The sequence below is a fragment of the Scyliorhinus canicula genome, chromosome 3, assembly GCF_902713615.1.
Source record: "Scyliorhinus canicula chromosome 3, sScyCan1.1, whole genome shotgun sequence".
Classification (NCBI taxonomy): Eukaryota; Metazoa; Chordata; class Chondrichthyes; order Carcharhiniformes; family Scyliorhinidae; genus Scyliorhinus; species Scyliorhinus canicula.
This window is the reverse complement of record NC_052148.1, coordinates 1,011,956-1,027,152: the sequence shown is the minus strand read 5'-3', so window position 1 is coordinate 1,027,152 and position 15,197 is coordinate 1,011,956. Positions and strand designations below refer to the sequence as shown.

The 15,197-nt window shown below is 49.2% G+C and overlaps 1 protein-coding gene across 1 annotated transcript in view; it reads right to left on the bottom strand.

Moving 5' to 3' along the window:
* The window catches only part of fbxo41 (F-box protein 41), a 258,780-nt gene that overhangs the window by 54,886 nt on the left and 188,697 nt on the right, over positions 1-15,197 (bottom strand). The window contains exons 7-8 of the mRNA XM_038792922.1: positions 9,588-9,740; positions 1,937-2,032 (exon numbers count right to left, since the gene is read on the bottom strand). Coding sequence (XP_038648850.1) covers positions 1,937-2,032; positions 9,588-9,740 — 249 coding nt within the window. The remainder of the gene's footprint in view (positions 1-1,936; positions 2,033-9,587; positions 9,741-15,197) is intronic.

Genomic DNA, 15,197 nt, shown 5'->3' with positions numbered 1-15,197 from the left:
TGATTGGGGTCTGTGGGTCAGAAAGTCGAAGATCTAGTTGCAGAGCGAGGAGCCAAGTCCTAGGTTTTGGAGCTTTGATATGAGCTTGGCTGGGATTATGGTGTTGAAGGCGGAGCTGTAGTCAATAAATAGGAGTCTGATGTACAAGTTCTTGTTGTCGAGATGCTCTGGGGATGAGTGTAGGGCCAGGGAAATGGTGTCTGCTGTGGACCAGTTGTGGAGGTATGAGATTAGAATCATTGAAAGTTGATAAGTCGCCAGTAACAGATGGATTGTTTCCGAGGCTACTTAAGGATGACAGGGAGGAGATAGCAGATGCTCGGAGAATTTTCCAAACCTCACTAGATACAGGGGAGGTAGTGGAGGATTGGAAACATCTAAATATGCTTTCCCTTGACAGAAATCTTTGTATCCTCATTGGCTACAGGGGAGGTCCTAGAGGATTGGATAATAGCCAATGTTATTCCTTACCAGCCTCCCCGAACAGATGCCGGAATGTGGCGACTAGGGGATTTTCACTAACTTCATTGAAGCCTACTTGTGACAATAAGTGATTATTATTATTACTTTGTTTATGAATGGTAGCAAGGATAATCTAGCTAATTATAGGCCACTGAGCCTTATGTCAGTGGTAGGGAAATTATTGGAGAGGAATCTACGAGAAAGGATTTACTCCCATTTGGAAATAAGTGGACGTATTAGCGAGTGGCAGCGTGGTTTTATGAAGGGGAGGTTGTGTCTCACTAACTTGATCAAGTTTTTCGAGGAAGTGACAAAGATAATTGATGAGGGTAGGGCGGTGGATGTTGTCCACATGGACTTCAGTAAGGCCCATGACAAGATACTTCATGGTAGAGTGGTACAAAAGGAGAAGTCACATGGGATCAGAGGTGAGCTGGCAAGTTGGATACATAACTGGCTCAGTCACAGAATACAGAGGGTGCCTTTCTGAATGGAATGTTGTGACTAGTGATGTTCCTCAGGGATCAGTGCCGGGACATTAGCTGTTTGTAAGATATATATATGATGTGGAGGCTTTGGAGAGAGCACAGAGAAGATTTACTAGGATGTTGCCTGGTATGGAGGGCATTAGCTATGAGGAGAGATTGGATAAACTCGGTTTGTTCTCACTGGAACAACGGAGGTTGAGGGGCGACCTGATAGAAGTTGACAAGATTATGAGTGGATGGAGTGGATAGTCAGAAGCTTTACCCCAGAGTGAAAGAGTCAATTACACGGGGCATAGGTTTAAGGTGTGAGGGGCAAAGTTTAGAGGAGATGAACAAGGAATTTTCTTTTACACAGAGGGTGGTGGGTGCCTGGAACTCGCTGCCGGAGGTGGTGGAGGCAGGGACGATAGTGACGTTTAAGGGGCATCTTGACAAATACATGAATAGGATGGGAATAGAGGGATATGGACCACAGAAGTGCAGAAGATTTTAGTTTAGACGGGCAGCATGGTCGGCGCAGGCTTAGAGGGCCGAACGGCCTGTTCCTGTGCTGTGCTTTTCTTTGTTCTTTGAATAATGTGCAGGTAAACATACTTTGTACGTTAATACATATCTAACAGCACTCAACTGAAACTTTGCAGCCTTTCTCTTCCATCAAAGTTTAGAATTCTGGAAAGAATTGATCAGAAACATCACACCTTTGTGCAGTGTCCAGCTTTTGGCCACTCACTGCATATGGAACTCAATCAGAGTGAGAAGGACGAGAATGTTGAGTTGCAAATTGAATTGAGCGTAGCTTAGTGGCAGGAATTCTGAAAACCGGATATTCGCCTTCAATCAGGAGAGTTGGCTACATTTTCAATGCAGCTCGTCTGACCAAACGAGTTAATGCATCAAGGGCACATACCTTACAATAGTGTCTATTATTCTTTCGCCTCATTTGGACCAATGGCAAGTAGTTAACAGTTGATAAAGAATGTCCTTACCATGGATGTAATGGTGCAACTTGCAGAGAGATGATGTCTCTGCACCCAGCTCCTAAAGCCCAAATCACTTCATGGCCAACTGGATCTGTTGAACTCCTGGAAACGTAATATAAGGTTTCAATAAAACTAACTGGAAAAAAGACAAATTAACATAAAACTCTGCAATAGTAGATTTTGTCCTGCCGTTTCCTTTCCGGAGCCTGAACTCTCTGTCCAATTTCTCCCCTAGCTCCATCCATTTTCTGTTCAACAGCCAAGGCTTCACCCATCCCCAGCCAGTCAACCTGGGCTGCGGTCTATATTCCTCCAATTCTGTGCATCCTCAATTTGATAGAACATAGAACAATACAGCGCAGTACGGGCCCTTCGGCCCTCGATGTTGCGCCCACCTGTGAAACCATCTGAAGCCTATCTGACCTACACTATTCCATTTTCATCCATATGTCTATCCAGTGACCACTTAAATGCCCTTAAAGTTGGCGAGTCTACTACTGTTGCAGGCAGGGCATTCCACACCCCTACTACTCTCTGAGTAAAGAAACTGCCTCTGACATCTGTCCTATATCTACCACCCCTCAATTTAAAGCTATGTCCCCTCGTGTTGGTCATCACCATCCGAGGAAAAAGACTCTCACTGTCCACCCTATCTAACCCTCTGACTATCTTATATGTCTCTATTAAGTCACCTCTCAGCCTTCTCCTCTCTAACGAAAACAATCTCAAGTCCCTGAGCCTTTCCTCGTAAGACCTTCCCTCCATACCAGGCACCTTCCTAGTAAATCTCCTCTGAACCCTTTCCAAAGCTTCCACATCCTTCCTATAATGTGGTGACCAGAACTGCACGCAGTACTCCAGGAGCGGCCGCACCAGAGTTATGTACAGCTGCAGCATGACCTTGTGGCTCCGAAACTCAATCCCCCTACTGATAAAGGCTAGCACACCATATGCCTTCTTAACAGCCCTATTAACCTGGGTGGCAACTTTCAGGGATTTATGTACCTGGATGCCGAGATCTCTCTGTTCATCTACACTACCAAGAATCTTGCCATTAGCCCAGTACTCTGCATCCTGTTACTCCTTCCAAAGTGAACCACCTCACACTTTTCCGCATTAAACTCCATCTGCCACTTCTCAACCCAGCTCTGCAGCTTATCTATGTCCCTCTGTATCCTATAACATCCTTCAGCACTATCCACAACTCCACCGACCTTTGTGTTATCTGCAAATTTACTAACCCATCCTTCTGCACCCTCTTCCAGGTCATTTATAATAATGACAAACAGCAGTGGCCCCAAAACAGATCCTTGCGGTACACCACTAGTAACTGAACTCCAGGATGAACATTTGCCATAAACCACCACCCTCTGTCTTCTTTCAGCTAGCCAATTACTGATCCAAACCACTAAATCACCTTCAATCCCATACTTCCTTATTTTCTGCAATAGCCTACCGTGGGGAACCTTATCAAAGGCCTTACTGAAATCCATATACACCACATCAACCGCTTTACCCTGATCCACCTGTTTGGTCACCTTCTCAAAAAACTCAATAAGGTTTGTGAGGCATGACCTACCCTTCACAAAACCGTGTTGACTATCGCTAATCAACTTGTTCTTTTCAAGATGATTATAAACCCTATCTCTTATAACCTTTTCCAACATTTTAACCACAACTGAAGTAAGGCTCACAGGTCTATAATTACCAGAGTTGTCTCTACTCCCCTTCTTGAACAAGGGGACAACATTCGCTATCCTCCAGTCTACCGGCACTCTTCCTGTCGACAAAGACGACATAAAGATCAAGGACAAAGGCTCTGCAATCTCCTCCCTGGCTTCCCAGAGAATCCTAGGATAAATCCCATCTGGCCCAGGGGACTTATCTATTTTGACATTTTCCAAAATTGCTAACACCTCCTACTTTTGAACCTCAATTCCATCTAGCCTGGTCGACTGAACCTGAGTGTTCTCCTCGACAACATTGTCTTTCTCCAGTGTAAACACTGACGAAAAATATCCATTTAACGCTTCCCCTATCTCCTCTGATTCCACACACAACTTTCCACTACTATCCTTGATTGGCCCTAATCTTACTCGAGTCATTCTTTTGTTCCTGATATACCTATAGAAAGCCTTAGGGTTTTCCTTGATCCTATCCGCCAATGACTTTTCGTGTCCTCTCCTCACTCTTCTTAACTCTCCCTTTAGGTCCATCCTGGCTAACTTGTAACTCTCAAGTGCCCTAACTGAGCCTTCATGTCTCATCCTAACATAAGCCTTCTTCCTCTTGACAAGTGCTTCAACTTCCTGAGTAAACCACGGTTCCCTTGCTCGACAACTTCCTCCATGCCTGACAGGTACATACTTATCAAGGACACGCAGTAGCTGTTCCTTGAAAAAGCTCCACATTTCGATTAGAACATAGAACATAGAACACTACAGCGCAGTACCGGCCCTTCGGCCCTCGATGTTGCGCCGACCTGTGAAACCATCTGAAGCCTATCTGACCTACACTATTCCATTTTCATCCATATGTCTATCCAGTGAGCACTTAAATGCCCTTAAAGTTGGCGAGTCTACTACTGTTGCAGGCAGGGCGTTCCACACCCCTACTACTCTCTGAGTAAAGAAACCGCCTCTGACATCTGTCCTATATCTACCACCCCTCAATTTAAAGCTATGTCCCCTCGTGTTGGTCATCACCATCCGAGGAAAAGACTCTCACTGTCCACCCTATCTAACCCTCTGACTATCTTATATGTCTCTATTAAGTCACCTCTCAGCCTTCTCCTCTCTAACGAAAACAACCTCAATTCCCTGAGCCTTTCCTCGTAAGGTCTTCCCTCCATACCAGGCAACATCCTAGTAAATCTCCTCTGAACCCTTTCCAAAGCTTCCACATCTTCCTATAATGTGGTGACCAGAACTGCACGCAGTACTCCAGGTGTGGCCGCACCAGAGTTATGTACAGCTGCAGCATGACCTCGTGGCTCCGAAACTCAATCCCCCTACTGATAAAGGCTAGCACACCACATGCCTTCTTAACAGCCCTATTAACCTGGGTGGCAACTTTCAGAGATTTATGTACCTGGATGCCGAGATCTCTCTGTTCATCTACACTACCAAGAATCTTGCCATTAGCCCAGTACTCTGCATTCCTGTTACTCCTTCCAAAGTGAACCACCTCACACTTTTCCGCATTAAACTCCATCTGTCACCTCTCAGCCCAGCTCTGCAGCTTATCTATGTCCCTCTGTATCCTATAACATCCTTCAGCACTATCCACAACTCCACCGACCTTCGTGTCATCTGCAAATTTACTAACCCATCCTTCTACACCCTCTTCCAGGTCATTTATAAAAATGACAAACAGCAGTGGCCCCAAAACAGATCCTTGCGGTACACCACTAGTAACTGAACTCCAGGATGAACATTTGCCATCAACCACCACCCTCTGTCTTCTTTCAGCTAGCCAATTACTGATCCAAACCGCTAAATCACCTTCAATCCCATATTTCCTTATTTTCTGCAATAGCCTACCGTGGGTAACCTTATCAAACGCTTTACTGAAATCCATATACACCACATAAACAGCTTTACCCTGATCCACCTGTTTGGTCACCTTCTCAAAAAACTCAATAAGGTTTGTGAGGCATGACCTACCCTTCACAAAACCGTGTTGACTATCGCTAATCAACTTGTTCTTTTCAAGATGATTATAAACCCTATCTCTTATAACCTTTTCCAACATTTTACCCACAACCGAAGTAAGGCTCACAGGTCTATAATTACCAGGGTTGTCTCTACTCCCCTTCTTGAACAAGGGGACAACATTCGCTATCCTCCAGTCTACCGGCACTATTCCTGTCGACAAAGACGACATAAAGATCAAGGACAAAGGCTCTGCAATCTCCTCCCTGGCTTCCCAGAGAATCCTAGGATAAATCCCATCTGGCCCAGGGGACTTATCTATTTGACATTTCCAAAATTGCTAACACCTCCTCCTTTTGAACCTCAATTCCATCTAGCCTGGTCGACTGAACCTGAGTGTTCTCCTCGACAACATTGTCTTTCTCCAGTGTAAACACTGACGAAAAATATCCATTTAACGCTTCCCCTATCTCCTCTGATTCCACACACAACTTTCCACTACTATCCTTGACTGGCCCTAATCTTACTCTAGTCATTCTTTTGTTCCTGATATACCTATAGAAAGCCTTAGGGTTTTCCTTGATCCTATCCACCAACGACTTTTCGTGTCCTCTCCTCGCTCTTCTTAACTCTCCCTTTAGGTCCTTCCTGGCTAACTTGTAACTCTCAAGTGTCCTAAATAAGCCTTCATGTCTCATCCTAACATAAGCCTTCTTCTTCCTCTTGACAAGTGCTTCAACTTCCTTAGTAAACCACGGTTCCCTTGCTCGACAACTTCCTCCCTGCCTGACAGGTACATACTTATCAAGGACACGCAGTAGCTGTTCCTTGAAAAAGCTCCACATTTCGATTGTACCCATCCCCTGCAGTTTCCTTCCCATCCTATACATCCTAAATCTTGCCGAATTGCATCATAATTGCCTTTCCCCCAGCTATGATTGTTGCCTTGCGGTATATACCTATCCCTGCCCATTGCTAAAGTAAACATAACCGAGTTGTGATCACTATCACCAAAGTACTCACCTACATCTAAATCTAACACCTGGCCGGGTTCATTACCCAGTACCAAATCCAATGTGGCCTCGCCCCTTGTTGGCCTGTCTACATACTGTGTCAGAAAACCCTCCTGCACACACTGTACAAAAACTGACCCATCTATAGTACTCGAACTATAGTATTTCCAGTCAATATTTGGAAAGTTAAAGTCCCCCATAACAACTACCCTGTTACTCTCGCTCCTGTCAAGAATCATCTTTGCAATCCTTTCCTCTACATCTCTGGAACTATTCGGAGGTCTATAGACAACTCCCAACATGGTGACCTCTCCTCTCCTGTTCCTAACCTCGGCCCATACTACCTCAGTAGACGAGTCCTCAAACGTCCTTTCTGCCGCCGTAATACTTTCCTTGATTATCAATGCCACACCCCCCCCTCTTTTACCATCTTCTCTGTTCTTACAGAAACATCTAAATCCTGGAACCTGCAACAACCATTCCTGTCCCTGCTCTACCCATGTCTCCGAAATCGCCACAACATCGAGATCCCAGGTACCAACCCATGCTGCAAGCTCACCCACCTTATTCATGATGTTCCTGGCGTTGAAGTAGACACACTTCAAACCAGCGTCTTGCTCGCCGGTGCCCTCTTTCAAACTTTTAACCCTATCCCTGACCTCACTACTCTCAACATCCTGTACACTGGGACTACAATTTAGGTTCCCATCTGATCTGGAACTTTTATCCCAAACCTTTTTCTCCCCTCAATCCGCTTTCTTCCTGAAGAGTCAGGTTAAAATCTCACCAAGCCTGTCCTCGTGTCACCATTTGTGCCCCGTGCAAAGTTTTCTCTGCTAACTCTCCCGTGAGGTATTTGATTTGCATAATTATATTAAAGGTGTGACTGTTACAACCCCCTAGGCTGGTGTGCAGTCAATTCCAGCCCCACATCACCTGGAGTTACAACACAACCAAATGAATCAAGAACTCTTAGAACAATAATCAACGTTATTGGCCCTTGGTTCCACAATACAATTACTATTTATGTGTAACAAGGACTATCATGAAATATGTGGCAAATACAACTGGTTAACGAGGGAGGGAGGGAGGGAGGGAGGGGGCACGACATTCGCCACTCTCCAATCCCCTAGTACCAACCCTGTTGACAGTGAGGATGAAAAGATTATTGCCAACGGCTCTGCAATTTCATCTCTTGCTTCCCATAGAATCCTTGGATATATCCCATCAGGCCCGGGGGACTTGTCTATCCTCATGTTTTTCAAAATGCCCAACACCTCTTCCTTCCTAACAAGTATCTCCTCGAGTTTACCAGTCTGTTTCACACTGTCCTCTCCAACAATATGGCCCCTCTTGTTTGTAAATACTGAAGAAAAATACTTGTTCAAGACCTCTCATAGAACATAGATCGATACAGCGCAGTACAGGCCCTTCGGCCCTCGATGTTGCACCAACATGGGAAAAACTAAAGGCCATCTAACCTACACTATGCCCTTATCATCCATATGCTTATCCAGAAAACTTTTAAATGCCCTCAATGTTGGCGAGTTCACTACTGTTGCAGGTAGGGCATTCCACGGCCTCACCATTCTTTGCGTAAAAAACCCACCTCTGACCTCTGTCCTATATCTATTACCCCTCAATTTATGGCTATGTCCCCTCGTGCTAGCCACCTCCATCCGCGGGAGAAGGCTCTCGCTGTCCACCCTATCTAACCCTCTGATCATTTTGTATGCCTCTATTAGGTCACCTCTTAACCTTCTTCTCTCTAACGAAAACAACCTCAAGTCCATCAGCCTCTCCTCATAAGATTTTCGCTCCATACCAGGCAACATCCTGGTAAATCTCCTCTGCACCCGTTCCAAAGCTTCCACGTCCTTCCTATAATGAGGCGACCAGAACTGTACGCAGTTCTCTTATCTCTTATCTCCTATCTCTTCAGACTCCATACACAATCTCCCACTACTGTACTTGATCGGACCTACCCTCGCTCTAGTCATTCTCATATTTCTCACATATGTGTTAAAGGCCTTGGGGTTTTCCTTGATCCTACCCACCAAAGATTTTTCTTAGCTCTCCTAATCCCTTTCTTCAGTTCCCTCCTGGCTATCTTTTATCTATCCAGCACCCTGTCTGAACCTTGTTTCCTCAGCTTTACACAAGTCTCCTTCTTCCTCTTAACAAGACATTCAACCTCTCTTGTCAACCATGGTTCCCTCACTCGACCATCTCTTCCCTGCCTGACAGGGACATACATATCAAGGACACGCAATATCTGTTCCTTGAACAAGTTCCACATTTCAATTGTGTCCTTCCCTGACAGCCTACGCTCCCAACTGATGCACTTCAGTTCTTGTCTGACAGCATCGTATTTACCCTTCCCCCAATTGTAAACCTTGCCCTGTTGCACACGTCTATCCCTCTCCATTACTAAAGTGAAAGTCACAGAATCGTGGTCACTATCTCCATATGCTCCCCCACTAACAAATCTATCACTTGTCCTGGTTCATTACCAATATGGCCTCCCCTCTGGTCGGACAATCTACATACTGTGTTAGAAAAGCTTCCTGGACACACTGCACAAACACTACCCCATCCAAACTATTTGATCTAAAGAGTTTCCACTCAATATTTGGGAAGTTGAAGTCACCCATGACTACTACCCTGTGACTTCTGCACCTTTCCAAAATTTGTTTCCCAATCTGTTCCTCCACATCTCTGCTGCTATTGGGGGGCCTATAGAAAACTCCCAACAAGGTGACTGTTCCTTTCCTATTTCTGACTTCAACCCATACTACCTCAGGAGGTATAGAGGGATATGGGCCAAATGCAGGCAAGTGAGAGTAGCTTAGTGATAGAAAGTGGGCGGCATGGACCAGCTGGGCCGAAGGGCCTGTTTCCATACTGTAAATATCTACGACTCTGTGTTGTCCCAATTGTTTCTGTCAGTCACACTTAGTTAAGTTATAAAACGATGAACATTTGACTTACCTGTAAGTTACTGCTTGTAGAGAACGGCAGTAACAACTGGCCAACCACAGGGAACGGTCAGTCAAGACGTTTGGGCAATGGGATACCTTCAGAATTAGAAGGTTGCTGCCTGCTGCCTTTAGCAGGGATTCCAATCCCGTCTCCAGACAGCCACTGGCAAAACAAAATTAAACATGTGTTTCTGTGTATACTTATTAAAGACATATTCCACTGACACCAGAGCGTTGAGATTTATGTCACAACGTTATGGGTTACAGATGTCACTCTTTTCCGCCCCTCTTATTTTCCAGCCTAAATTTTAGGCCAATGGAAGATTGGACACTTTCAATTCAGAATTGGTCATTTTAAACGAAACCATAGTCAGCTCCAGACAGGCCTGATGGGAACGTGAACAAAGTAAAGTTTAGAGACACTGAACACAGAGACTACCAGGACATGTGGTACCAAACAGGTGGATGAGGGTAAAGCGGTTGATGTGGTGTATATAGAATTCAGTAAGACGTTTGATAAGGTTCCCCACGGTAGGCTATTGCAGAAAATAAGGAAGTATGGGATTGAAGGTGATTTAGCGGTTTGGATCAGTAATTGGCTAGCTGAAAGAAGACAGAGGGTGGTGGTTGATGGCAAATGTTCATCCTGGAGTTCAGGCTCAGGGACTTGAGGTTGGTTTCGTTAGAGGAGAAGGCTGAGAGGTGACTTAATAGAGACATATAAGATAGTCAGAGGGTTAGATAGGATGGACAGTGAGAGTCTTTTTCCTCGGATGGTGATGACCAACACGAGGGGACATTGCTTTAAATTGAGGGGTAGTAGATATAGGACAGATGTCAGAGGCAGTTTCTTTACTCAGAGAGTAGTAGGGGTGTGGAACGCCCTGCCTGCAACAGTAGTAGACTCGCCAAATTTAAGGGCATTTAAGTGGTCACTGGATAGACATATGGATGAAAATGGAATAGTGTAGGTCAGATAGGCTTCAGATGGTTTTCACGGGTCGGCGCAACATCGAGGGCCGAAGGGCCCGTACTGCGCTGTAATGTTCTTTGTCTGGTCCTGTCAACAACACATCAGGGGATAATCGGCCCAGTCATATGGATCCATTGTTTTGGATTGTTGAGTTGAAGCTAGACTTTCTGGCACCCAGCTGCCGTATGTTAAGTTTGAAGAATTCGAAGGGGAGGGAAAAGGGGGGGGGGCCGACAATGACTATGTTTGTTTATTTAATTTTAATATTTTTTAAATTTCTTTTGTTGTTCATTTGGGTTGGGGGGTGGGGGGATGTGATACATGCGCCGATACGGTCTGGGGGTGTCACAATTATTATGGGTTTTTTGTTGCATTTCATTGTTTGTCGTTATGTTTTATATTTTCTGTAAAAAATTCCAATAAAAATTATATTAAAAAAAAAAAAAGTTTGAAGAATTCACCTCGAGTTGGACACCTGGGGGAGGGTTCCTGGCGCCCTCTAGAGTTGCAGTCAGCAACTCCATTGGGCGTCGCAGTCACCACCCTGAGACCTCATTGGCTGGGGGCCAGAGAACATTTGGGAAAGGCACAAAGAAGGTTCTGAAAATCGAGCGCCCAGGATCCTCCCCAGCGAAGACTCAGTGCAGAAGTAGCAAGGCCGACTGGCCAGAGACAGAAGGAAGAGGCGAGCAAGACCCACCTTCGTGGACAAACACCCTGAGACAACCGAGACTCCGAGAATTGGACCCGCAGCTCATCGGCACGGGCAGTATTCAGAATCTTGGCATTATTACAATGGGATAATTTAAGGGGGTGGTGACTGTTTTACTGAGTTTTAGAATATATTTGGTTGAATCATACACTTTTATTTGTTATTTGTTCATCTGGCAAAGAAAGGCACCTTGTCGTAGACTCAGACACCGAGTCATACAGCTCTTCAGCCCATAGCGTCTGTGTCAGTCAAACACAACCAGCTAACCATTCTAATCCCTTTTCCAGCACTTGGCCCACAGTCTGGTCTGCCCAGGGATCGCAAGAGCACATATAAATACTTCTGAAATGTTCTGATGGTCTCTGCCTCCACCACAAGCAGCGAGCTCCGGACTCCCATCAGGGAGTTTGTTATTTACAGCACAGAAGGAGCTCATTCGCCCCACTGTGCTACCGTGCTGCCCACTGTGCTACCGTGCTGCCCACTGTGCTACCGTGCTGACCCACTGTGCTACCGTGCTGCCCACTGTGTTACCGTGCTGCCCACTGTGTTACCGTGCTGCCCACTGTGCTACCGTGCTGCCCACTGTGTTACCGTGCTGCCCACTGTGCTACCGTGCTGCCCCCACTGTGTTACCGTGCTGCCCCCACTGTGTTACCATGCTGCCCCACTGTGTTACCGTGCTGCCCCACTGTGTTACCGTGCTGCCCCCACTGTGTTACCGTGCTGCCCCCACTGTGTTACCGTGCTGCCCACTGTGTTACCGTGCTGCCCCCACTGTGTTACCGTGCTGCCCACTGTGCTACCGTGCTGCCCCCACTGTGTTACCGTGCTGCCCCCACTGTGTTACCGTGCTGCCCCACTGTGTTACCGTGCTGCCCACTGTGTTACCGTGCTGCCCCACTGTGTTACCGTGCTGCCCACTGTGTTACCGTGCTGACCCACTGTGTTACCGTGCTGCCCCACTGTGTTACCGTGCTGACCCACTGTGCTACCGTGCTGCCCCACTGTGCTACCGTGCTGCCCCCACTGTGTTACCGTGCTGCCCACTGTGTTACCGTGCTGCCCCACTGTGTTACCGTGCTGCCCACTGCGTTACCGTGCTGCCCACTGTGCTACCGTGCTGCCCCACTGTGTTACTGTGCTGCCCACTGTGTTACCGTGCTGCCCCCACTGTGCTACCGTGCTGCCCCCACTGTGTTACCGTGCTGCCCCCACTGTGTTACCGTGCTGCCCCCACTGTGTTACCGTGCTGCCCACTGTGTTACCGTGCTGCCCCCACTGTGTTACCGTGCTGCCCCACTGTGTTACTGTGCTGCCCCCACTGTGTTACCGTGCTGCCCCCACTGTGTTACCGTGCTGCCCCACTGTGTTACCGGGCTGCCCCACTGTGTTACCGTGCTGCCCACTGTGTTACCGTGCTGCCCCCACTGTGCTACCGTGCTGCCCCCCTGTGTTACCGTGCTGCCCCCACTGTGTTACCGTGCTGCCCCCACTGTGTTACCGTGCTGACCCACTGTGTTACCGTGCTGCCCCACTGTGTTACCGTGCTGCCCACTGTGTTACCGTGCTGCCCCCACTGTGTTACCGTGCTGCCCCACTGTGCTTACCCGTGCTGCCCACGTGCTACCGTGCTGCCCACAGTGCTACCGTGCTGCCCCACTGTGTTACCGTGCTGCCCCACTGTGCTACCGTGCTGCCCACTGTGCTACCGTGCTGCCCCACTGTGTTACCGTGCTGCCCACTGTGCTACCGGTGCTGCCCCACTGTGTTACCGTGCTGACCCCACTGTGCTACCGTGCTGCCCACTGTGTTACCGTGCTGCCCCACTGTGTTACCGTGCTGCCCCCACTGTGTTACCGTGCTGCCCACTGTGTTACCGTGCTGCCCCCACTGTGTTACCGTGCTGCCCCACTGTGTTACCGTGCTGCCCCACTGTGCTACCGTGCTGCCCCACTGTGTTACCGTGCTGCCCACTGTGTTACCGTGCTGCCCCACTGTGTTACCGTGCTGCCCCACTGTGCTACCGTGCTGCCCCACTGTGTTACCGTGCTGCCCCACTGTGTTACCGTGCTGCCCCACTGTGCTACCGTGCTGCCCCACTGTGTTACCGTGCTGCCCCACTGTGTTACCGTGCTGCCCCCACTGTGTTACCGTGCTGCCCCACTGTGTTACCGTGCTGCCCCACTGTGTACCGTGCTCCCCACTGTGTTACCGTGCTGCCCCACTGTGTTACCGTGCTGCCCACTGTGTTACCGTGCTGCCCCACTGTGTTACCGTGCTGCCCACTGTGTTACCGTGCTGCCCCACTGTGTTACCGTGCTGCCCCCACTGTGTTACCGTGCTGCCCCACTGTGTTACCGTGCTGCCCCACTGTGTTACCGTGCTGACCCACTGTGTTACCGTGCTGCCCCCACTGTGTTACCGTGCTGCCCCCACGTGTTACGTGCTGCCCCACTGTGTTACCGTGCTGCCCACTGTGTTACCGTGCTGCCCCACTGTGTTACCGTGCTACCACTGTGTTACCGTGCTGCCCCACTGTGTTACCGTGCTGCCCACTGTGTTACCGTGCTGCCCACTGGTTACCGTGCTGACCACTGTGTTACCGTGCTGCCCCCACTGTGTTACCGTGCTGCCCCCACTGTGTTACCGTGCTGCCCACTGTGTTACCGTGCTGCCCCCACTGTGTTACCTTGCTGCCCACTGTGTTACCGTGCTGCCCCCACTGTGTTACCGTGCTGCCCCCACTGTGTTACCGTGCTGCCCCACTGTGTTACCGTGCTGCCCCCAACTGTGTTACCGTGCTGCCCACTGTGTTACCGTGCTGCCCCTACTGGTGGTTACCGTGCTGCCCCCACTGTGTTACAGTGCTGCCCCACCGTTGTTACCGTGCTGCCTCCACTGTGTTACCGTGCTGCCCCACTGTGTTACCGTGCTGCCCCCACTGTGCTTACCGGTGCTGCCCCACTGGTGTTACCGTGCTGCCCACTGTGTGTACCGTGCTGACCCACTGTGTTACCGTGCTGCCCTCCACTGTGCTACCGTGCTTCCCCCCACTGTGTTACCGTGCTGCCCCCCCACTGTGCTACCGTGCTGCCCCCACTGGTGTTACCGTGCTGCCCCCACTGTGTTACCAGTGCTGACCCCACTGTGTACCGTGCTGGCCCACTGTGTTACCTTGCTGCCCACTTGTGTTACCGGTGCTGCCCACTGTGTTACCGTGCTGCCCCATGTGTTACCGTGCTGCCCCACTGTGTGACCGGTCTGCCCCACTGTGTTACCGGTGCTGCCCACTGTGCTACCGTGCTGCCCCCTCTACTGATGCCCCGTGCTACAGTGCTGCCCCCACTGTGTTACCGTGCTGACCCACTGTGTTACCGTGCTGCCCCACTGTGTTACCGTGCTGCCCACTGTGTTACCGTGCTGCCCCACTGTGTTACCGTGCTGCCCCACTGTGTTACCGTGCTGCCCCACTGTGTTACCGTGCTGCCCACTGTGTACGTGCTGCCCACTGTGTTACCGTGCTGCCCCACTGTGTTACCGTGCTGCCACCACTGGTGTTACCGTGCTGCCCCACTGTGTTACCGTGCTGCCCCACTGTGTTACAGTGCTGCCCCACTGTGTTACCCGTGGTGCCCACTGTGTTACCGTGCTTACCCCACTGTGTTACCGTGCTGCCCCCCCTGTGCTACGTGCTGCCCCACTGTGCTACCGTGGCGCCCCACTGTGTTACCGTGCTGACCCCACGCTGTGCTACCGTGCTGCCCACCCAACTGTGTTACCGTGCCTGCCCCACTTTGTTTACCGTGCTGCCCCACTGTGATCACCGGGCTGCCCCACTGTGTTACCGTGCTGCCACACCTGTGTTACCGTGCTGACCCCACTGTGTTACCGTGCTGCCCCACTGTGTTACCGTGCTGCCCCACTGTGTTACC